This window comes from Solanum verrucosum, unplaced genomic scaffold, assembly GCF_900185275.1.
Source record: "Solanum verrucosum unplaced genomic scaffold, falcon-dt-bn FXZP01000183.1, whole genome shotgun sequence".
NCBI lineage: Eukaryota > Viridiplantae > Streptophyta > Magnoliopsida > Solanales > Solanaceae > Solanum > Solanum verrucosum.
The window spans coordinates 4,029,654-4,054,180 of record NW_026020430.1 but is presented as its reverse complement, the minus strand read 5'-3'; the positions used below and the strand labels follow the sequence as shown (position 1 = coordinate 4,054,180).

General features: G+C 34.0%; 4 protein-coding genes, 1 non-coding gene and 1 pseudogene across 5 annotated transcripts; 5 read left to right on the top strand and 1 right to left on the bottom strand.

Annotated features, from left to right (window-relative positions):
- The first annotated feature begins 2,306 nt into the window (after window positions 1–2,306).
- Window positions 2,307–4,065, top strand: LOC125807573 (UDP-glycosyltransferase 87A1-like). Its single transcript, XM_049487311.1, has 2 exons — window positions 2,307–2,790; window positions 3,170–4,065. The coding sequence occupies exons 1-2, from the start codon at window positions 2,307–2,309 to the stop codon at window positions 4,054–4,056; spliced, it is 1,371 nt and encodes a 456-aa protein (XP_049343268.1). The 3' UTR covers window positions 4,057–4,065.
- A 1,837-nt stretch (window positions 4,066–5,902) lies between these two features.
- LOC125807620 (UDP-glycosyltransferase 87A1-like) lies at window positions 5,903–7,390 on the top strand. Its single transcript, XM_049487356.1, has 2 exons — window positions 5,903–6,395; window positions 6,501–7,390. Exons 1-2 carry the CDS (start codon window positions 5,912–5,914, stop codon window positions 7,388–7,390), a joined length of 1,374 nt encoding a protein of 457 aa, XP_049343313.1. The 5' UTR covers window positions 5,903–5,911.
- Window positions 7,391–9,780: 2,390 nt separating this feature from the next.
- On the top strand, window positions 9,781–13,297 carry LOC125807587 (uncharacterized). The gene is made up of 2 exons (XM_049487324.1): window positions 9,781–10,830; window positions 12,681–13,297. Exons 1-2 carry the CDS (start codon window positions 10,054–10,056, stop codon window positions 12,891–12,893), a joined length of 990 nt encoding a protein of 329 aa, XP_049343281.1. The 5' UTR covers window positions 9,781–10,053; the 3' UTR covers window positions 12,894–13,297.
- A 321-nt stretch (window positions 13,298–13,618) lies between these two features.
- On the top strand, window positions 13,619–13,689 carry TRNAG-GCC (transfer RNA glycine (anticodon GCC)). Its single transcript has one exon. It is a non-coding gene; the product is annotated as a tRNA-Gly (tRNA).
- A 1,271-nt stretch (window positions 13,690–14,960) lies between these two features.
- LOC125807576 (shewanella-like protein phosphatase 1) lies at window positions 14,961–18,803 on the bottom strand. The gene is made up of 9 exons (XM_049487313.1): window positions 18,570–18,803; window positions 17,247–17,347; window positions 17,012–17,125; window positions 16,602–16,814; window positions 16,074–16,209; window positions 15,811–15,986; window positions 15,471–15,559; window positions 15,269–15,338; window positions 14,961–15,086 (listed from the first exon to the last, which is right to left on the bottom strand). The coding sequence occupies exons 1-9, from the start codon at window positions 18,778–18,780 to the stop codon at window positions 15,000–15,002; spliced, it is 1,197 nt and encodes a 398-aa protein (XP_049343270.1). The 5' UTR covers window positions 18,781–18,803; the 3' UTR covers window positions 14,961–14,999.
- Window positions 18,804–22,012: 3,209 nt separating this feature from the next.
- On the top strand, window positions 22,013–24,072 carry LOC125807622 (uncharacterized; annotated as a pseudogene).
- The last annotated feature ends 455 nt before the right edge of the window (window positions 24,073–24,527 follow it).

Below are 24,527 nucleotides of genomic sequence, written 5' to 3'. Positions count from 1 at the left end.
GAACGATGTGTACGATTCTATAATTGGAAACTTTGTACTTTTATCGTGACATTTTTAAACCACAAGTTCTAAGGATACTTTTGATACGTGAAAAGGTCTTCTTTAAACTCTAACTTTGAGTAAAAAACTCTCGAATTTCAAACAGGGAAGAAAGAATATAATAAAGAGATAAAGATGCGTGAATTCAAACTAGTTGAATTTGAACTTGGATATCGAAGGCCAGAATAAAAAAAAGATGAAGAGGATAGCATATAGCAATTATTATTTAAGTCCCTATAGCATGTGAAATTTGTGGAGTAAGAGTTAAGTAAGGTCAAATATTTTCATGGAATTTGGTCGGTGCTTTCTCTCATTAGTTATATATTATTATAATATAGTCCAAAATCACTTTGATTTAATTAATTAATTAATTTAAATCAGTTTGATTGAATATCATCACCATATGATAAGGTCTTGTATAGTTCTAATCAATCTAATGAATGATTAAATGGATATTATGAGATGGCATGCATGGATGTCGAATCACTAATTAATAAAGTTAAGTTCGAAAAAAGTATTTAAAATGTCTAATTTATCAAGCGGCATATAATATAATCTAACCAGGTAGTTCGAAGGGATGACTTAAGTTGAATTTATGTGGATTAAAATGTTTCAAATTTGGTCCTATTTAGAATAGATTTAGTGTTGAAATTGGAAAATAAAACTATTATTTTGTTGACAAAAGATTTCAGACACACTCTTGAAACTTAAGTTAATTATAATTTGTTAGATTTTTCTTTAATTTAACATATTGATGGTTTAAGTTTTTTTCTTTTATGATATATGAAATTTATATTTCAAATTTAAGTTTATTTGAAGTAGATTTGTATATTGAATTGTTCAAAATTTAAAGAGTCAAAAAACTGGTTTGGAAAAATAAATCCAGTCACATATGCATGAGATTATTTAAGCCAATTTCCATGCACTCGAGACATAAATTTTCAACCTCGCATATGATTGAAAGTATTCCCAAAGCGGATAAACTTGTAAAAAAAATTATACAACAAATATTAATTACGTGACGACTCTAAAATTAGATATTTTTGCACTTTACCCGCCCAACCTTACCAAATTTTAATTTCTTTACTTTTTCTTCTTATAATTGGTTTAGGATTCAGGGTTTAGGGTTAAAATTAAAATATTTTGACAAGACTTCGCATGAATCAATCTATATTACATATTTAACCTAAATCAATCTAATTTTATGAGACATTTAACAATTAATTAACATTCAAGCGAGAGTGTTGTAAATAATAGCAAAACGTCGATATACATTTCGATTATTAAAATGTGAGACTCATTTTGTCACTTCTTTACTGCATTGTCAACATTACAGGCCCACAAACTTTTCTAGGTCTTTAGCCCAATTTGAGTCGCATGGGCTAGTTATCAGAAGCCCAATAAGAAATTGAAGACCAGCAGATCCACAATACTGCATTTGAAGAAAGATAAAATGGAATTTAGTATTTTAATTTTAATTCTGTATTTGTATTTTCAAAAATTATTTAATATATAAAAATAATCTATCAAGAATACACATAATCTAGAATCTATAATCTATAAATTAATAAATTTGGTTTTGCCTCTACGAAGTTGAGGTCAATGATGGAGGGGAACGTGTTGGCTATGAATTCAGTTGAACTCAATAACTTTAGTTCAAATATTTTAAAAATTCATTGAATGTTTATAATTAAATAAGAATAGTATAACTCAAAAAAATTAGATTCAAAATACACTACCTTTAAATTTTGACTTTGCTTTTGATTGAGGTTGATTTCATAGATTAATCGGACTATACACTTCAGTTATGAAGTAAGAAAATTCAATGGCTTTAATTGAATGATGAAAAAATAATAATGGTATTTTCATATGAAAAACTTAAAAAGCTTCCTGGTGTTTTAATAAGAATAGTTTTTCACCATGCATTTTTTTCAATAAACTAATTCGATAAAAAAATTATGTTATTTAATAGAAATATTTCACTGATTAATTAGCAATTGGAAAAACCTTTGTTTTTACAAATTAAACTCATTTTTTAAATACTTCTTACACGTTAGGTGAAAACAACATGGTACAATAATGTACAAAATAAATAAATAAATTATTGTAAAGTAATTTCTGATAACTGGCGTGACCAAAATTACATTATCACTCCCACTTTTTTTCCTGTCCACTTATCATCAACACTGTTCTACAATAAAGTCAAATGCACAAACCCAAGCAAACTCACCATTTTATTCAAAAACTTAATTTCATAACCAAAAAATATGGAACTTCCTTCACAAATCAATTGCCATATTGTAGCAATGCCTTATCCAGGAAGAGGCCATATAAATCCTATGATTAATTTCTGTAAAATCATAGTCACTAAATATCCCAACATATTCGTCACTTTCATTGTCACTGAAGAGTGGCTAAGCTTAATCAGTTCAGAAAATTTACCAGAAAACATAAAATACGCCACGATCCCTAACGTCATTCCTTCGGAATTTGAGCGGGCTAATGATTTTACTGCATTTTTCAAAGCTACTTTAACTAATATGGAAGGTCCTGTTGAGAAATTAATTGATGCACTGACGATGAAACCGATTGTTATAGTGTACGATACGTATTTAAGTTGGGTCATCAGATTGGGAAATCGGAGGAATATTCCGGTGGCTTCTTTTTTTACTATGTCGGCGACTGTGTTCTCCATTGGTTATCACATGGATCTTCTTGCTCAGAATGGGCATCTTAGAGCCAATTTGTCAGGTATTGCATTGCATTTTCATTATTTGAATATTCTTCGAAGATTTAAGTTATATATACTAACAGTGCAAATATTGTTGCGATTGGACTAACATTTTTGAACGAAAGCTAATGGGTTTAGCCGAACTCACAACCACTACCTTAGCTAGTAGCTAACACTACACAACTAGTTCTTTAGCAACGACTACAACATCAGTGTAATCCCATAAGTGGGATCTGGGGAATGTAAAATCTACCCTGACCTTACCCGACGTTGAGCCAATAATGAAATTAATTGCCTTGCTAATTGCAATGTGTTCTCCGCGAGCAAGCTATTGATTAGCAATTTTTATTTACTTACCTGTTTTCACTTTTACATGATTATTATGATTACTCGTGACAGGAAAAATGCACGAACAAGTTGACTATATTCCTGGAATTCCTTCTATTCGCATTTTAGATCTTCCTACACCATTTTATGGAAAGGGGCAAGAATTATTGGATGTTGTTATGGAGATCTTCTCTACAGTTTCTAAAGCACAATATCTTTTGTTCACTTCAATCTACGAGCTCGAATCTATTGTTATCGATGTTCTGAAGCAAATATTCCCCATCCTTGTCTACCCAATTGGTCCAGCAATACCTTACTTTACTAGCGAAAAAAATCCCTCCTCAACTACTTCAATCGATGAACCAGACTACATTAAGTGGTTAAATGCTCAACCAAATGGTTCTGTTTTGTACATTTCACAAGGGAGCTTTCTCTCTGTCTCGCGTGATGAACTTGATGAGATCATAGCTGGTGTGCACGATAGTGGTGTTCGATTCTTTTGGGTGGCACGCGATGAAACTGTTCGATTTCAGAAAAATGGATGTAGTGTAGGGCTTGTTGTGCCCTGGTGTGACCAATTGAAGGTGTTGTCACATCCTTCGATTGGTGGATTTTGGTCACATTGTGGATGGAATTCGACTAAAGAAGCTGCATTCTCAGGCCTTCCGATGCTGACTCTTCCTATTTTTTGGGATCAAAAAACTAACAGTAAGCAAATTGTTGAAGATTGGAAAATTGGTTACAGGGTGAAAAAACATGACCAAAGTTCGATATCAAGGGAAGAGATTTCTACCCTGTTGAAATGGTTTATGGATTCTGGAAACGAGGAAGTGATGGAAACGCGGCGAAGAGCGAAAGAAATACAGAAAATCTGTCAATGTTCCACTGCAAATGGAGGATCTTCTGAAATTAACATTGAAGCTTTCATTAAGAACGTTTTGTGCCATAAATATAGTTGATGCAGTGCTAAATGAACATAGTATTGATTTATGTTCATTAGATTATTGTAGGAAGTTATCAAACAATGTAGTGTTCAAATTATATCAAACAACTTAGAGAAGTTGTTACTTGAACTGATTTTAATATGCTACTATTATATCTTCTGCGATTTAGAACAGATATACCCTTGCAGAGGCCGATCTAGAATTCGGAGATTGTGGATACCACGTGTTTAAATAGGCTAAACGGGTCGGCTCCTTCTATTTTCTGATATTTATAATTAACTTGATTAAATATGCATATTTAGTAATTTTTTATTCTAATATTAAAGATACCTGAGTAGTTCAAATATTTTTAGTAGTAATAAGAGATCGTATTCTCTAAAATTTTGAGAAAATTAGAGATTCTCCACCTTAAAAGTTCGAACTTGAATAAATCATCTAATCATTACTTTATTATATTCATATTTCATTGTCTCAATGTGTTATTACAGATATATAGTTGAGAGAAAATATAAAAAATTATATCTTCAACCTAGTCAATTTTGGTCCTAACTATTCGATTTTCAATTTGACCAATTAGAAAATACTTATAAATAAATGTGTGACTTCTCTAATAAATTTGACGCGACAACACAATAATGTAACTTTACAAATGCTTCTAAAATAGAAACAATAATAATAAACATGAAAAGAACTATACAAGTGTAATACAAAGAGAAATTAAGAGGATTAGGGTTCTTACTTTAGATTTTGACATTTTGTATAATGTGAAGTTGTGAACTCAAAGTCAGTGTGAATTGAAAGTTAAAGGATAAAAAGATAGTAGTAAGTAGTAACTAATAAGGTATTGAGATTAATATATAATATTTATGTATAAGTAAAAGTAGTAAATTACTAGTCTTAATGAGTTATTGGTTTACCCAATTAATATTAAAAATCAATACCGGATCAATAACCCGATAATTTTTTTTAATAAAACCATTAAAAATTTGTTGACCCAATAACTCAATAATAATAAACCAATAACACTTTTTTCGGTTCGATTTTTGGACACTCCAAATGCCGTGACACCCCACCCATACACATAGATCCGCTCCGGTAATAACCCTCTTTACAAAAGTAGTTATTCTTACAGAAATTTTAATTAAATCAATTTGAAAAAAGAAAATATAATAATGTTTTCACGAAAAAAATTATAAGAATTTCCAATATTTTAATGAAAATCAGTTTCTCACCGTACATTTTTTCAATAAGTTGATTTGATTAAAAAATATAATTTATAACACATATTTTAAATATATTTTTGGTAATGCGTGCTTACTAAATAAACCCATCTTTTCTTACTTCTTTCACGTTAGGTGAAAACAACATGATAGTACAAGCAATAATATACAAACTTCTTGAACATGCCATTAAAATACTATATTCAAGCTTAGAAGAAAAAGGCAATTGCCTCACGCCTCTATTTTGAGTTAGCCTCGTTTTAAAAAAAAACAATAATCGGTTATAATTATTTAAAAATAAAATAAAATTAATAATATCTGTAAAATAAATAAACTTATTATATATAAGAAGAAGAATTATTAACAGTTAGACAAATTTAAAATACTATATTCAAAAAAATTAAATGAATTAATTTAGAATAAACTTTATAAAATAAATAAATTAAGACCTCCCTTGGAATTTGATTTTAGGCAATAGATATAGATATAATATAATGAGCCGCCCTGAATGGAGGGACCACAATTCGATCATCACTCCCAATATTTTCCTTGTGCACTAATCATCAACACTGTTATATAATGAGGTAAATGCACAAAGCCAACAGCAACTCATCATTTTATTTAAACACTTTTAGTTTCATTACCAAAATATGGAGATTTCTTCACAAATCAATTGCCATATTGTAGCTATGCCTTATCCAGGAAGAGGGCATATAAATCCTATGATGAATTTCTGTAAAATCATAGTCACTAAATATCCCAACATATTCATCACTTTCATTGTCACTGAAGAGTGGTATAGCTTAATCAGTTCAGAAAATTTACCAGAAAACATAAAATACGCCACGATCCCTAACGTCATTCCTTCGGAATTCGGCCGGGCTAAAGATTTTGTTGGATTTGTCAAAGCTACTTTAACTAAAATGGAAGGTCCGGTTGAGAAATTGATTGATGAACTGATGATGAAACCAAGTGTTATAGTGTACGATACGTATTTAAGTTGGGTCGTCGGATTGGGGAATCGGAGGAATATTCCGGTGGCTTCTTTTTTTACTATGTCGGCGACTATGTTCTCCATTGGTTATCACATGGATCTTCTTGCTCAGAATGCGCATCTTAGAGGCAATTTATCAGGTATTGTATTTTCTTCGAAGATTTAAGTTATATATACAGACACTTGCAAATGGAGTACATACTTACATGTTTTCACATCTAGATGATTGTGATTATTCATGACAGGAAAAATGCATGAGCAAGTTGACTATATACCTGGAATTCCTTCGATTCGCGTTTTAGATCTTCCTACATCATCTTATGATGGAAAGGGGCAAGAATTATTGGATATTACTATGGATGTCTTCTCTACAGTTTCTAAAGCACAATATCTTTTGTTCACTTCAGTCTACGAGCTCGAATCTTCTGTTATCAATGCTCTTAAGCAAAAGTTCCCGATCCCTGTCTATTCGATTGGTCCAGCAATACCTTACTTTACTAGCGAAAAAAATCCCTCCTCAACTACTTCAATCGATGAACCAGACTACATTAAGTGGTTAAATGCTCAACCAAATGGTTCTGTTTTGTACATTTCGCAAGGGAGCTTTCTCTCTGTCTCGCGTGATGAACTTGATGAGATCATAGCTGGTGTGCACGATAGTGGTGTTCGATTCTTTTGGGTGGCACGTGATGAAACTGTTCGATTTCAGAAATATGGATGTAGTGTAGGGCTTGTTGTGCCCTGGTGTGACCAATTGAAGGTGTTGTCACATCCTTCCATTGGTGGTTTTTGGTCACATTGTGGATGGAATTCGACTAAAGAAGCTGCATTCTCATGCCTTCCGATGCTGACTTTTCCGATAATTTGGGATCAAAAAACTAACAGTAAGCAAATTGTTGAAGATTGGAAAATTGGTTACAGGGTGAAAAAACATGACCAATGTTCGATAACGAGGGAAGAGATCTCTAGCTTGTTGAAATGGTTTATGGATTCTGGAAATGAGGAAGTGATGGAAACGAGGCGAAGAGCGGAAGAAATACAGAAAATCTGCCAGTTTTCCAATGCAAATGGAGGATCCTCTGAAATTAACATTGATGCTTTCATTAAGGATGTTTTGTTTCATAAATATAGTTGATGGCATGTTGCTCAGACTCTTTAAAAATTTCAACTCGTGTTGGATTCGCCAAAAATAGTGTATTTTTGGAGAATTCAACACAGATGCCCCATAAAAAATGCAGAGTCCGCCCAACTAAGGTTGATGCAGTGCTATATTGAACTTGTAAGGGAATATAATATTGATTTATGTTCATGAGATTATTGTAGGAAATTACTGAAGCTGTTTATTTTCTCTGTTTTATGCAGAAATTCTTTTTTTTATGGGAAAATGCATAAGTGCCCTCAGCCTATGCCCAAAATCCCTGAGACACACCTAACCTTTACTAAGGTCCTATTACCCCCGAACTTATTTTATATATAATTTTCTACCCCTTTTCGGCCTACGTGGCACTATCTTGTGGGTTCAGCGCGTGTTGACAATTTTTTCAAGGATAGTGCCACGTAGGCCGAAAAGGAATAGAAAATTAATTAAAAAATAAGTTCGAGGTAATAGGACCTTAGTAAAGGTTACGTGTGTCTCAGGGATTTTGGACACAGGCTGGAGATACTTATGCATTTTCCCTTTTTTTATTAACATCTTAGATCATTTGCTTTATGTCTTTTTAGAGAATGAAATATATTTGTGAGTTACTTTTGTTGTCAATTGTCAAGCTTTATGGTTGTTGCTCCAAGCCAAAGCTTAGATATCCAACCAAGAGCAGAGGATCAACCGTGTTTTCACTTTTCTATTATATAATATAATTAAAATCTCTGATCTTTCGATTGGTGGTATAGAGTAGAGGTGTTCAATTTATTATATAACATTTGATTTTGAATATTGGAGAAGTTCAAATTTCATATAGAAAGGTAAGATGTATTTTGGCTTGTTTGGTCAGAAGTGCTTGTTTCACACAAAAAAAAAGAAAGAGAGTATTTGACTACATAATGTTTGGTGTTCAACTTGGAGTGCGACTTTAATTTGGATTTAAATGGGAAGGTTTCATATTTGGGGTAAAATGCTCTCTAATAAAAGTGATTATGTACTTAGAGGGACACGAAACGCAAGACATGTGGTCAAGAATAAAAGAGTACTTACTACTCCATTGCAACCCTAATTGGATAGTTAAGTATCCTTCCACGATGAAGATGAAAAGAAAAAGAATTTGGGTTCGATGCACTTACAGTTTTTAACATGTAATAAATATTTTACAGTAAAATTATATAAGAAGTATATAAATAACTTTATTTAATAATTAATAAGTAGTTAATGGTAATTTGATAACCTATTATAAATAATAATTATTTTAATAAATATTTTATTATAATTAATTTAGTTATACTAATTATATTAACTTTATGTGAATAACACTCTTTTCTCATTCTTAAATCTTTCTAGAGGAGAAGAGTCATGATAATGAAAAATCAACCACGTCGGCTCCATGTTGAATGATCTTAATAGAAAGGTCAAAAAGAGTTTTAAGAAAAAGGAATTATTTAGTCAAATTAAATAATCAATTTTAAAAATTAATAAATCAAGCGAACAGGCATATTACTTAATTATTATAATAATTTACTTCATTAATTAATAGGCTAATTTGAAGCTAATCGAAATTAACTTTTTTTCTTAATAGATCAAAATTATCAACCATCTACCAAACCTTGTTTGGATGGTTGCTACCTGTTGACCGTGGTATTTATTGTATTGTATTATTAATTTAAGTATATCGATTGTTTTGATTATTATTTAAAATTTATTATATCGTATCGTTTAAATTCATTGTTAGTTAACGATAAAAAAGATCTATTTGGTGTAACGATCGATTTGGTGTAATCTCATCGTTACCTTAATTTTTTTCTTCTTATTTTGTCTTTATTATTATTTAATTATTTTATTTTAGGCTTTCCCAATTTTTTCATGATAGCTTTTACTTTGCAGTTTGTACTTTACTTTTTCTTATAGATTTATATTCAAATTATGAATATGTGACATTATGTAACGACAATACAATCTATCTAAATAATATATTTATTAAAACAATATAATATAATACAATAGGACACAAACATTATGAAACAATATGTACCAACTATTCAAACAAAATGTAAGGTAGTAAATTGATCGCTCCCTCCTTTTATTTTTCAACTTTACTAAAAATAGACATTCAATTTGAAAAATTAAAAAATAACTTATCACTTAATTCTTAATTATTTTTTAATTAAATATAGTCATTTTCAAAACATTAATTAATTATATTTTTAAAATTTAAAAATAAAATTATTATTTTATTTAATTGGATTGTTGTGGTAATAAATACTCAGAGAAAAAGTCAAGGTTACTGAATAATTTAGTTGAGCCGTGTGAACAAATTGATTTGGACACACGATTGAAATATTACATAAAATAAAAGAAAAAAGAAAAAATTAGTGTTCTTTTTCCTTTTCCAAATTAGATTAGGAAAGTCGACAGTTATTAGCAAAATTCCCAATTTTTTGGAACCCTAAACCTAACCGCAACTCTTCTTCCTCCTCAAACCCTCCCCAAAATCCCTCAATAAAAGCTTAAAGCTTTCTCTTTTCTTGATTTTACAGTTCTCTAAGATATTGAGCCGCTAATCCTTGTACAGAAAAGGAACCAAATTGACTACAACCCGTACCCGAACCCGACCCGAACGGGAAAGTACTGGAGCCCTAGTTTTCCCATCCATGGCCACCGATGCTTCGCCGAAGTTTCAACAACGGGACCTATTACCGGTGCCTCAACCACCCGATTACCATCCAGTGGTTGCCGTTTCGCCGGCACATGACGGACTCCATTTTTGGCAGTTTATGGTCGCCGGGTCAATTGCCGGTACGGTTGAACACATGGCGATGTTCCCTGTAGATACAATCAAAACCCAAATGCAAGCCCTAGGTACTTGTCCCTTAAGATCTGCCAGTATCCGTACGGCGCTTGGGGGAATTCTTAAATCCGAAGGTGTTGCTGGACTTTATCGTGGCATTGGAGCTATGGGACTCGGTGCTGGTCCAGCCCATGCTGTTTATTTCTCTGTTTATGAGAGTTGTAAGAAGAAATTTTCCGGTGGGAATCCTAATAATTCAGCTGCACATGCTATTTCGGGTGTTTGCGCTACAGTTGCAAGTGATGCAGTTTTTACACCGATGGATACGGTGAAGCAGAGGTTGCAGCTGAGTGAAAGCCCGTATAAGGGTGTATTGGATTGTGTAAAAAGGGTTTTGAAGGAAGAGGGGTTTAAGGCTTTTTATGCTTCGTATAAAACTACTGTCTTGATGAATGCCCCATATACAGCTGTGCATTTTGCTACGTATGAGGCGGCGAAACTGGGGTTGTCTGGTGTTTCGCCAGATAGTGCAAGTGATGAAAGTATAATAGTCCATGCCACTGCTGGGGCGGCAGCTGGAGCATTAGCGGCATTAGTTACAACGCCCCTTGATGTTGTCAAGACGCAATTACAATGCCAGGTATGCTTTCTGGCTTTATGGAAGGTATTTCTTTTATTGATTTGGGCTGGTTATCTGGGAATCTAGTTATTAACATTGTCACTCATAGTGGTATATATTGGTCTGGAATTAAAACACTATACTTTGAATTTTAACTATTAAGAACGGAGCCGGAAAAGGTCAGCAAAGTTTTATCTTGGGACTGGGGTTTTTGAGGATAAGGTTACATAACTTAAAAGCACAGAACTAGAGAAAAACAAAGAAGGAAGAAACCTACAAAATTCTACTCGGCTTCTTGGATATCCCGAGCTCTTGAGGCTGGCTTGTCCTGACTATTGAGGTTGGCTCAAGTTGGATTAACCTCTACCATAGGAGCAGTTGCTGAGTAGAAATTGGACCCAAGGTTATCTGTAACCTCTTTCTACTGCATATTCGTGTAACGTTCTTTGTAAAAGTTTGGATACCAAGAAGGTCTATTAAATTATTGGTGCTTACTCAATTAGGCAACAGGTCCATTAGCATTCACATCCTTTAAGGTCTTCTACACTTTATGGATGTTAATAAGTGATTAAGGACTTCTCTTTGATGGAAGAGAAATATTGCCTAATTGAGTTTTTAGTTGAATTCTATAGGGTTTGTCTTGTTAGGTTCTTTTATTTTCTGAAACAGCTGCTCTACCTTCACGAGGTAGTGGGAAGGTCGGGGTACATTCTCATCTATATCCAAGCCTTGGCGATAGAGTTTAAAAAAAACCCGACCTGAATGTATGAAGTTAGGAATAAATGAAACCTATTGTCTCTCCGTTGGAATTCGAACCTAAGACCTCATTATTCTCAACCCACTTCATTGACCACTAGGTCACACGTTTTTAAAACATCTCCATTTACTTTCTCTCCTAATATTCAAAAAACACAACCTGGAACAAACCTTCCAATCTGTTTCAACTAGTTGCTGCCCCTGCAGAACAACCAGCTATTAAGAAGCTCCTTAACACTTAACAATCAATACAAATATATTACCCCTCAACACTTGAAGTTCAAATATTGAAATTCATCTTTGCAAATACTCAAGGCCAAACCAGTATTTGCAAATATTGAGATAGTATTTATAGCGAGACGTGAATAGTTTCATTTGTTCCTTACTTCATACATTTAGGTCAAATGAGGATACTCATGCATTTTATCCTGTTTTACAGGAACTATTTATTTCACATAATCAAAGATGTATTATTCAAAACTTTGAAACTTATATTAAGGATGGTCTGGGGAACACTCTGGCTTTGTAAACGAAATCACATGTGGTCTTACTCAATGAGGAAGAAATTTTTATCTTCTGATCTTTACTTGCTCTTTTCTAGACCTGTACTTGCTGCAAGGCCAATTGGCTGTGATTTGTTATTTGCTCCGTTATGTTGGAAGTCTTGGTGTGCTTTAATTTCACCTGAAATGATAAATCTCGCTGGTTATCTTGAACAGCCATCACACGTGAACAAAATTGTGTGTTTTGGACCATATTAATTTCTCCCCTCTGCTAAGGGAATCAGTGCTTTTTTTAACTTGAACCAATTTGTCTCTCTAGTCTTAATGTAGCTCCTAATGTTGGGTCCTGTGCAGATGCATTTAAAATCTTGGAATTAGTCCAATTTTGTACCTTACAACAACTACGCCTCAATACCAAATAAGTTGGGTTCAGCTATACAAATCCCCGTCATTTAAAAATATTTAAAAAGAATATGTCCGATGTTGTTTTGTATTTTGCTCTTAGATTGCTGAGTTCCGTTTAGTATTCCACAAAGGGTAGGTTGTCCTTAATCTAAAGTGAGGCATTTGCTAAATTACATTACTCATTTAATCTTTAATGTGTTGGTGCAGGGTATCTGTGGCTGTGATAGATTTAAATCTGGGTCAATTGGGGATGTCTTTCGGATAATTGTGAAGAAGGACGGATACAGAGGTCTTATGAGGGGATGGATGCCAAGGATGCTCTTCCATGCTCCTGCTGCTGCAATTTGCTGGTCTACATACGAAGCTGCCAAGGCCTTCTTCCAGGAGCACAACACTGTTAACAACAGTGTGACGGCCTGAATATATAGTAAGAAAGGGAACATTATCACTTATCTCCACGCCAAAAGAAAGAAAGAGAGAGAGAGAGAATTCTCTCTATTGTTGTATGCATACCATAATTTATGGTTGAGACAGAAATTCCACCTGATGTGGGTTCGAAGACGGAGAAACAAGAAGAGAGCATTCGCGTCTACCATCACGAAGTTATATTTTCATTTTTATTTAGGGTCTGTATAAATTTATGATAAGTTTGAATAAGTTGGTGAGATTGAGTCCTTGTTTTGATGATTTTTTCTCTTCATATCATGAAGAAATAGGATGAATCGGTTTAGAAAATTTTGGGTATTTAATTCATCACATGAGAATTGGTTATTGTAATCATTCTCTTTTCAAATGTTAGTTGGAACACCATCTTGATTCATCAACATTGCTTTTACTTATCTAGATCTTTCTATTATTTCTCTCACCCCCTCTGACTTTTTGATAGCACCAAGGGTACTTTAATTAACAAATAAGTCGTCCTCTCTTTCTTGGTTATACATGCATGACTAGCGTAACAATAAATGATTTAGGATATGAAGAATTTGAACAATGTGGTTTGACAAAATAAGATAAACAAACCCAAGTGTGAAACGATAAATTTTAGATAAGAAATATTAACATTGTTTCTATATCTTAGATCAACAAGCAAGGAAAAGAAAATTTTAATTTATTTCAGTAATAAGTATTGGAGCATAGACAAACAGGCACCAGTGGTCTAGTGGTAGAATAGTACCCTGCCACGGTACAGACCCGGGTTCGATTCCCGGCTGGTGCAGTCTTTTTGCACTGATCTTTCCATATGACTACCATTTCTCAAAATATATATATTTTTTAATATTGTAATCCTGAACCATATATATATATATTAAAAAAATCGTAATATCATAATGCTGAACCATTTTTAAAAAATAATAATATCGTAATCCCAAACCATATATATATATTTTTTTTTTTAAAATATTGCTAATCGTGAACCAGTATTGAAAGAGGAATTTCACGTTTGAAAATATTTATAACTGATGCAAATACTAAAAAGTCCATACAAGACTAGAAAAGTAAAGAGGGAGTGTCCATTTGAGACAATTGACATATGATGCAATTTTTCTTACCTCAGTTTATATATTTCTTGACTCTGATACCTTCAACAGTGCATTATATAGCTAAACATTTTGTTTGATACCAAAAAAAATAATAATTCAAAGTATACTGTAATTCAAATAGCTATAGATTTCTGTTCAAACGTCTAACGTTTTATGAGAATGGCTAAAATGTACGCGTAACGCATGATTGTTAACTACCAGTCTACCAGTGCTTTGGATTTGCTATATACTGACGAACACAATGTATTTCTGACTAGTATTTAAATTACAGCGGATCACTATACACAATTTATACAAAGAGAATACAAGGAGCCAGCTTTCAATTTACAGTTCCCTGTTTTCTGGAACGGTTGAAATCACTCTCATTCACCAATTCACATGACCATTTGTACAAGACGAAAGCCCCGTGTTGTATTATTCTCACTTGACAAAAACAGGAACTGAACCATCGCTATGGTGAAAATAGAAAGATAAGAGTCTGTAGACACAAAAAAGAAGAAGGTGAAATGATGCATCACAATTCACAAATATCACAAAATTGATCCTAAGATGAGTAAATTTTTGAGTTTGCAGAGAACGTGCTAACAATATATATTGTATGATATACTTATAAGGTTATAAGTTCTTAAAGAAAATGTTTTGGGGGTTGAGAAAAGAGAACTCAGAAATCCTACATGTATATTTTCTTTCTCGGCGAACACTTGCCAAACAAACACTCCCAAGAACAAAAGGGAAAATTATAACAAGTTCATTTAAAGAGAAGGAAACTCAAGGATTTTATGAAATTCTTAACGTTTCTCTTTTAAACAAAACATCCTCATCGCACCTATCCCAACGAAAAGTATTTGCAAATCAGTTTAACCATTCAAAATCATGAAATGCAAACAAAAATAAAGTGAAAGTACTTATAATGATATAAAGTGAAACATCGAACCAAATGAAGAATGGAAGTTCTTCTCAGCATACCTTGGGGTTTCTATGATATCTACGTGTAATCAGCGACCTGAAGTTCATTGGACCGATCCCTGGTGCTCCTTATGGCCCTAGCTTTATTATCTCTTATTTCTAGTACCTGATAAAAGACAACCGAAGGGCAAAGACTCCAAGCATAAGAGGGTGCATGAGCCGTACAAGTAAGCTAGCAAACATGACTATAAGTTGAAAATAAATTAAGAAGATAGTCGCCTCTTAACAGAGTGAGTTGTACATATAATATTGGAATTATAATAGTACATGAGCCAGAAAGGAAATCACCTCAGGGCTTGAGTCAAGTACTCCTCTAGACATTCCTACGTCAATTCGCCATATTCTACAGTTGTATTTACTGCAGGGAAAACCAGAATTAATCAAGAAACGAGTAGTAATCATTGGTTTTAGTAATTAGGTATGTCTAATACAAAGTGTCTATCTTAGTATTGCTTTTGGAAAAATAACAAATCGTATCAAGATCCTCTACCAATTTACTCCCATCGGTTGAGGAGTATGTCCTACAACCATAGCTTTGGCGCCCACACTTTGTAGTGTCTCTTCAAGAAGATATTGTACCTGATTGTAAAGGAGAAAATCATTAAGTTACAGATTAGCATCACTTGATATAACTATGTTACATTAAGATAAGAAACTAAACATAACTGATTTCAACACAGGAAAGAACAATAGGCAATAAACCAGAAAATACAACTCTGAAAAGAGCTGACTGAGAAACAATTTCCATCGATTCAGGATGAAAACGAGATAAGTCCACATGATATGAGAGGACAGCTTGTTGTATGTGCACAGAAGGAGCTGCATATAACCTGCTCAAGCTGGTAGTTTTCCAGCTCCGGGCCATCTCTGGAGTACAAACGGTTCCACACAATACTGTCATAGCCCCTGGTGGCTGTGAAAGGGATCTGTGGAGAATTGTCTTCTTCACTCGGACCTTTCATCCATCGAGAAACTTCTCTATTCAGCCTCTCTAAGCCATAGGCAACTGCAATAGCATTAATAATCATATAAGAAAATCAATTTACATGTATCCTAGAAAACCAGAAAACCGGGCAGCTGATTAGCTTATTACCATGATGAGGAAGAAGGCCACCATGACAGAAAAGCCAATCATCAACCTTAAGAACTACACCGTGTCGTGCCAACTCACATGCCAATGGACCCCCGGGTCTCATCAGGATTGATCTTGCAATTACACCCTTTTGCCGCTGTCCTAATATTTGGACGACTTAATAAGCATAGAAAATATCAAGCACCAAAGCACATGGAAAAAACAGCAAATGTTTCTTATGAGCGGAAAGTTAAAAAAGGAAACTCTCTCAAGTATCTGCTTAAAAATTATACAGGTATCACTTTAAGGGCTTTTTTTTCGTCAACCCACTGAATGCAATTGGACTGCTCGCTAAATTCAATACTTGTGTAAATGGTTATGTTTCGGTAATAAGGTAATTTGCTGTTTACCTATAGTAAAATGTTTTTTTTTATAAGTCAACACTAATATGCTTCTTATGCCAATATATTTGTTTGTCCAGCCATTCAAAGTAACTCCGAAACCTCCAATCAGCAAATGAGATGAAGACTAGATTTGAAAGGAACACACCTTCACCAAATTCCACTGAGCCCAATAATTTTGAGACACCTTCCGATCCTGTTTCCATCTGGCAGACACAGCACACCAACTGACAAAAGCCTCTTCCCAGTTGCGTTCACATTTATCCAAGTATTCCAGAAAGTCTATACACTCGTCAAGTGCCCCATTATCAACATATCTGTAGTCTCCTTCGACATTCATAGTTTCATGATTTCCATTGACCTATAATAAATAATAATCATTCATGACATGAAGCACACATAAGGTTAACAGCAAATCATCATTCAAGTCTCCAAAATAGTCATTAAATTGCACAGTATAAAAGCTACATTTACCCAGCTGTAACAATAAAGATAAGAGAGATTAGTTGTCAGCATATTGCCAAGATACTTGTAGAATATGGCTGAACACACACAGACCTGGAAAACTGCCCCACCATGGGCTTTTGCCTGGATATCTAATGACTTTAACAAAGATAAAATTGCAAGTTCGTCTTCACCTCGATCAAGTATATCTCCGAGCTGAACCAAAACCTGGTAAAGAGAACCATGTAATGTTTCTATACACTAATCAATGAGTTGATAAATCTCAATTACAGTAGAATGCCATTTATAACTTTCAAGCTAGAATGTGATCGCAAATTTAAAAGCTTACCGTCTCACCACCAATCCACAAACTTTGACCATCAGAACTCAGCACACCAGCCGTCTCAAGTGCACATCTTGCCTTATCAAGATCTCCATGCAAATCTCCAACTAAAACAAAAATCAGACCAATCAAATATGCAAAAGGTTAGGGAGAAGAGCACTCTAATCATAACCCGAGTAGCCTAACTTTCTCTATATGAGGAGGAAATCCTCTCTTTTTTCTCCCCTATTCAATTGTGTATTTTCAATTCATCATTTCACTACTATCTCTCTCTCTCACGCGCACACACAACTTGTTTAGGACTGAGGCATGGTTTAGTTAGTTAGGAGATAATATATGGAACTAATAAGCCTTCCAATCAAATTCATGAGCTTAATAGCTAAAAATTGCTATGATACAATTGACAAAGAAATTCTCCAAATATCTCCAACAAAAGTTCCAGCCTGTTGCACTGCTGTCTATTTTTTGGCTTCATTTATGTAAGAGTTAAGGGTCAAAAACACACCTAAACTATTCCAATTTTTTTAGTTTCATACTTGAACAATTGAGACTTGAGAGTGTGAGCTTACAGCGAAACACAGCTTGACTAATTTCTAATGATGTGTGTACTACCCTCTCTCTTTTTTTTAAAAATTCTGCCATGTAGCACTCCAGTCTCCAGGTAGAAAAACAATTCCATCTTGGAAAATTAAAATAAACTAACATAAGGTTAAAAGCTAAAACTATCACCATATAAGTCAATTTATTTCGATCTTGACATCCACGTCTTCTTCTCCACCTTCTTAGTCGTGGTCTCATCTTTGTCATGGCATCGATATCTCCAGCTTGGAAGGGGAGAGTTTAGGGTTTTACAGAAATCAATTAAAAAAATTAATGTTAGTTAATAGAACATGGCAGGTGGACAGAGATTTTAGAAACAAAGGTGCCTAAAGCATTTCTAGACAAACATTTGGTCTAGTCAATGTCTAATTGTGTTTCGCTAACCATTGGGATAGCTTAGACCATTTTAAATCTTTATGTATCTCTAGTGATTGGTTGGGTCCATTGGAAATAAAGTGTACATACATCCTAAACTCCCAAACCCCGCTTATAGGATTACACTGGGTGTGTTGTTATTGTTATTGTTGCATATTGATTGGTTTTTGCATTATCAATCTCATCCCCAAAAAGGGAACAAAGGGGTTAGGTAGCATGTGGTTCAATTTTTGCAACAACCCACAATTCCCAATTGGAACTATTTCTATATATTCTAATATAGTAAAACATTAAAACACGCACTCTACCCAGATAATACGCTTTGAAAACCCAGAAAGCAAAAGGGAAACGAACCTGCTACAATTCTGCGACCGGGAGCAGAGACGAAAGTGGGCGGATCCCCATCAACTACAATGGGCTTTAAGCTACCATTACTAGATGTGGTGCTGCTACTGCTATACTGAAATGGAGTTGAAACAATTGAATCAATTAATTTGCGTGATTGTGATTGTGAAGAAGAAGGTGGTTGAAGGGGCAAAGAACATGTTAACGAAAGAGTAGCCATGATTTTAGGAATACTTTTTTCTGTTTCTCACTGCAAATATCAAACCAAAAAAGTGGAGCTGTTTTAGCCACGTTTGCTGTATCAATTGCCTTTTTAACTACGTATCTCCCTTTAAGAGAAAAAAGAAAAAAAGAAAAATAGGGTTGTTTTGAATAATAATAATTTGATAAAAGGTACTAATAGTAAATTACTTCAAAACTTTTTTTTTAATATGGAGTAATAAATTTGAATCGATTAATTGAAATTGGGATTAAGTAATATTGAAGCCTTAAAAAGTTTTTGATAATACAATCGTTTCAGTTTTCAAATAAATATTTTTTTCTGTTATTTTCAGCAATATATATTTATATTGTATTATGCGTTCCATGTTTGATGTTTGTAACTTTTCTTGTGTAGTTGGTGTTTACTACCTCCATTTTTGGATTTGTTTTTGTTGTTTTGACATGACACCAAATTCAAGAAAGTAAGAAACATCAAAAGATTTTTGTGGTCTTAAACTAAAGATATGTATAATATATTTGAATGCCCTTTAATTTTGTGGTATTAAATATTGGGAAAATTGTATATAATAGCAAACTATTAATTCAAATTAAATGCTATAAATATAGTTTGATTTAATTGTACCCCATAGCAAACTATTGCTATTTAACCTCTCTCCTGGTGAATCTCGCTCGCCACTCTCGTTCTCTCCCTCGCCTCTCTCGTTTTTTATACAAACGCAAGTGTATAAAGTGCGTTTGTGTTTGTATAAAGCGAGAGAAAATTGTATAAATACATATATTTTTGTTCCCCTCTCCCAGATCTCGCTCGCCACTCTCCCAGATCTCGCTCTCTCACTCGCCTCTCTCACTTTATACAAAAACCACAAATTGTATAAAATGCGTTTGTGTTTGTATAAAGCGAGAGAAAATTGTATATATACATATATTTTCGTTCCCCTCTCTCCCCTCTCCTAGATCTCACTCACCACTCTCCCAGATCTCGCTCTCTCACTTCCCTCTCTCACTTAATACAAAAAGGCAAATGTATAAAATGCGTGAAAATTGTATATATACATATATTTTCGTTCTCCTCTCTCCCCTCTCCCAGATCTCACTCGCCACTCTCCCAGATCTCGCTCGCTCACTCGCCTCTCTCACTTTATACAATTGATCTTTTTGTATATGTATACCAAAACAGATTATACAACTGCTTTCTTTTGTATATGTATAGCGAAATATACATATTTATGTTTGCTATGGAGCGCAATTATGCAAAGTTTGCTATAACATACAACTATGAATTTTGTGTTTGATATATGTGAAGTTGCTCTTAAATATTTCACGGAGAGAGTTGGACTCTGAAGAGTTGCCAAAAAAAGATAAAAGAGACATTCTTTTTTAAATGGAGTAAAAAAAGAAAGTAAGACAGGGAGCATTTGTTTTTGGAGATTTGATGATTTTAGTCTAAAGAAGATTGTTTTGAGAGCTAGAAGTAGTAAGCCCGGTTTGATTTGGACTGCTACTTCAGTTACATCTCATATCTATATAGTTGTATCATTTGAATAATTGTTTAGTTTTTTCTTGCGCATTTTTTTTTTGTTAGTTGCTGTGTTACTTTCCTTTTAGATTGAATAACAACATTTTGAAGTAAATTGTTATGAGAAATAGAGTATTGATGCCCTTGTTTATATAAAAAAAAAAATTACATCAGGATTTCACATTTGGATTTTCTTGATAAGGATCATTCACAATATATAGTATAGTCAAACCTTTCTATAACATTGTAGTATGTTTTGGCTGCTATAGTGAAATGGTATTATAGATAACATAACATGAAAGATCGAGTCCACAAAAAACATGGTTGTTATAGTGAAATATTGTTATAGAGAATTATTGTTATATATAGAGGTCTGCCTGTACTTGGTACCCTTATCATATTTTCTAGTTTTTCTGTTTTTTATGCATCTCTTGATCATAATTTGTTACCAGCACTTATCTAGGAGATTGAATTAATAGTTGTAGATTTAATAGCGATTAACACTGAGGAAAAAAAAAAAGTTAACTTGTGAGTATTCATGGTTACTCCAGAGTTACAAGATCAGGAAATGCAAAATTGAATGGATACAGAAATAAGTCGAATTATCCATCGAGTTTAGAAGGCTGTGATTGGTCCAAAGGGCGGGTCACAGACGGATTTCTCGGTTATCAAAAAAAAAGAAATAAGTCGAAAAAATATTCAAAAGAGATGAAAAGAAGAAAGAAAGAAGGGAAGGAAATTGAGCTAAAACAGGCTTCTTTTTTCACTGATAAAGGAAGCTGAGCTGAACTTAATCAGTTTCTTCTTCTGAGTTTGAATTATCCAGAGTACGCCAAGAGATAAGGCTGTCTATGGAGTTCGAAAGCATGTTCATAACGTCTTTTTGTTATACATCAGTCTTGGCTTTCATTGAAAAGTAAAACTATGAAACCAGAAGACAAATCAAGTGATCGGAGAAATGATTATTAAGTGCAAATCACATGCAAAAACGTGCATCTGACAATATTTTACTTTTCTTTTCATCAAATTCTGATATGACAGTTCAACAAAGAAAGGCATGTAATGAAGCAGTGATTAACAATGAAACATGAACTCGTGATCTTTAACAATAAATGAAAAAAGAGATGGATTGTTAGTACAACTTGTTTTGCAAATTTAGATGTAGGATCTGGAAAGTATGGAAAATTTGAAAGCAATTCCATGCTTATTGTTTAATATGCTGTTCTTTGAAAGTTAGAATGAATATCTACAGTCGTTCTTCCTCATCGTTGTGCAAAGAACTGTCAAATCTAAGTTTAAGTAATGAGAATCTTGACTGCTCTTTAGTTGCTTGTTATCATTAGAGCACAATGAAGTCCAATATGAGATCTTATGCTAATGCTGTTTTCCCTTTTTTGCCACTGTTTTGTAGTTGTTATCAATTTTTTGATGAGCCTTTCATAAACCAGTTAGATCTTATATTTACATTTTGATAATGGTTCTTGTGTAATTAAATTCTAAGTTTTGCTTGTAAAAGGATTCCCTGTGCATAAACCTCCAACTCAATCAATTTTCAGGAAAAAGGTGGCTGCTTATGCAAAGCACTTTGTTGGTGATGGGGGCACAACTAAGGGTGTTAATGAGAATAACACTGTGACTAACATGCATGAGTTGCTGAGTATCCACATGCCTGCCTACGACGACTCAATTATCAAAGGCGTTGCTTCGATTATTCTAGCTGGAATGGCAGAAAGATGCATGCTGACCATGATCTAGTTATTGGTTTTCTTAAGGGTACACTCAAGTTCAAGTTAATGTTCTAAAAAATTATATGAAAGATTAGATAAACCTCAGTGGTTAATTCGGAAGCTTGGTTAAAGGCAGCTAGTTATTACGCACATGGGAATTACAGAACTGTGGAATTAGCATCCTCCGAAATATATTTTTGATATTTCATGTGTTTGTATCATGCCAACTTGTTGTATCACTTATTGTTTCTCATGAAACATAAATTCCATAATTTGGAGGTGATTTCACTGATTGGTGTTTGATAATCTACCAGGGTTTTGTCATTTCAGATTGGCAAGGTATTGACAGACTTACCTCTCCACCTCATGCCAACTACACTTATTCAGTTGAGACTAGCATTCTAGCTGGTGTCGACATGGTAAGATGTTTTCCCTACACCAGTGTCAACATTCAACTAATTCTTAAAACTGATACTAGTACATCAGAGGGAGACAGAGAGAGCTGGAGAAAATTAATCTTCAGATGCATTGTGTTTGGGAAATGTTTTGGTGTTCAAGCTAAATCAGAAAATGTCAAATTGGTCATTTGCAGGTTATGGTCCCATATAATTTTACCGAGTTTATCAATGATCTGACTTACCTCGTCAAGAATAATTTTATCCCAACTGATCGGATTGATGATGCAGTGGAGAGGATTTTGTCAGTTAAATTTACCATGGGACTTTTTGAGAACCCCTACACTGATTTCAGCCTGATCAACGAGGTTGGGAACCAGGTAGGTCACTACTTTACACTTCAAGCCTCAGTTACAATGTTAGTGCATGCATTGTATATGGCCATTGTTTAGTTTGTTTTGGGCTAATCCTTGCCCCTGCTTGAAGGATGTGTAGTAGATATGGTGATCTCAAGACCCTTTCCACTTAACTACCATTTGGAGCCTATGTGTCCGTAGTTTTAGATGTATACGTTTTGAACTGTTTGAAATGTGAAATTCAGCTTTTGTGGTCCTGGTTTCCATTCAGGAACACAGAAACTTAGCAAGAGAAGCTGTGCGGAAATCTCTTGTGCTGCTGAAGAATGGGAAAACTGATAGTAACCCATTGTTACCTCTTCCTAAGAAAGTGTCTAGAATTTTGATTGCTGGTAGCCATGCTGATAACTTAGGTTATCAATGTGGTGGATGGACTATTACTTGGCAGGGTTTTAGTGGTAATGATGCTACAAGTGGTATGTTTTTTCTTCTGATGCGTTTCACAAGACCTCTAATACTACATGTAATGACTTACTATTAAATAGAAAATTTGTGAAATCACTTGACCTTATTATTTCTTGAATAATCTCCCCACCCACCACCCTAACAAGATAAAGGGAGAAAAGGAGAATGAGTATAGAAATTTCTCTCAGAAAATATAGTTGAACTGTGCACAAATCATTTGGAAAATGTTATAAACTCAAATATATTGGTAGTTCTATATAGGAAACTGCAGCAGGCTAAGTAACTACTGTCGTAATGCATAAATAACCATTTGCTATTTTCAGTTGGCTAGCATTGTAAGTTGAATGAACTTCATTTACAGGAACGTACTACCATCCTCGGTGCAATAAAGTCTGCAGTTGATCCAGGAACAGAAGTCATCTATGTTGAAAATCCTGACAGCAAGTATGCTACTTCTAGTGGCTTTGACTATGCTATTGTGGTTGTCGGTGAGCACACTTATGCTGAGAGTGCAGGAGACAGTCCTACTCTCACAATGGCAGATCCTGGACCTGATGTCATTAACTATGTTTGCCAATCCGTGAAGTGTGTTGTCATAGTCATATATATCTAGTCGACCACTCGTTCTTGAACCATATCTACTTTCAATTGATGCACTTGTAGCAGCCTGGAACTGAAGGTCAAGGTATCACTGATCTTCTATTTGGGGACTAGGGATTTACTGGAAAACTTCCAAGAACATGGTTCAGAACTGTAGATCAACTTCCAATGAACGTTGGTGATCCTTACTATGATCCATTGTTTCCCTTTGGATTTGGACTCACAACATAGCAAGGTAAATATCAATCACTCAGTCCAGATACTTAGCTTACTGCTGGTTAAACAAAATTTCACATTGGTGCCACTAAAGCATAAACACGAAAGTAATCATGTCTACAACAAATGTTGTTTCCTATCTGCTGCTTCTAAATTTATCAACATGATCCAGAATAGTATCACTAGATACTGATTCCTATAGATTTATGTTAGTGCTGCTGAAGTTCATTTAGACATAGTCGTCGATCAGTAATAATTTCTTTCTAATTTGTTGCCATCTTAGCTTGCACAGGCCATATGTTCTTGGTTTTGTATATCCAAAACATTCTATTGACTCTATTATAATTGTTAGAAATTTGAGGATTAGAAAGACTTGGCATTTATGTAGTAACTCATGCAGAATTATGTGTCCATGAAAAGGCTTTATGTAGTAGTTTAGAAAGACTTGGCATTTATGTATATTTTATGCC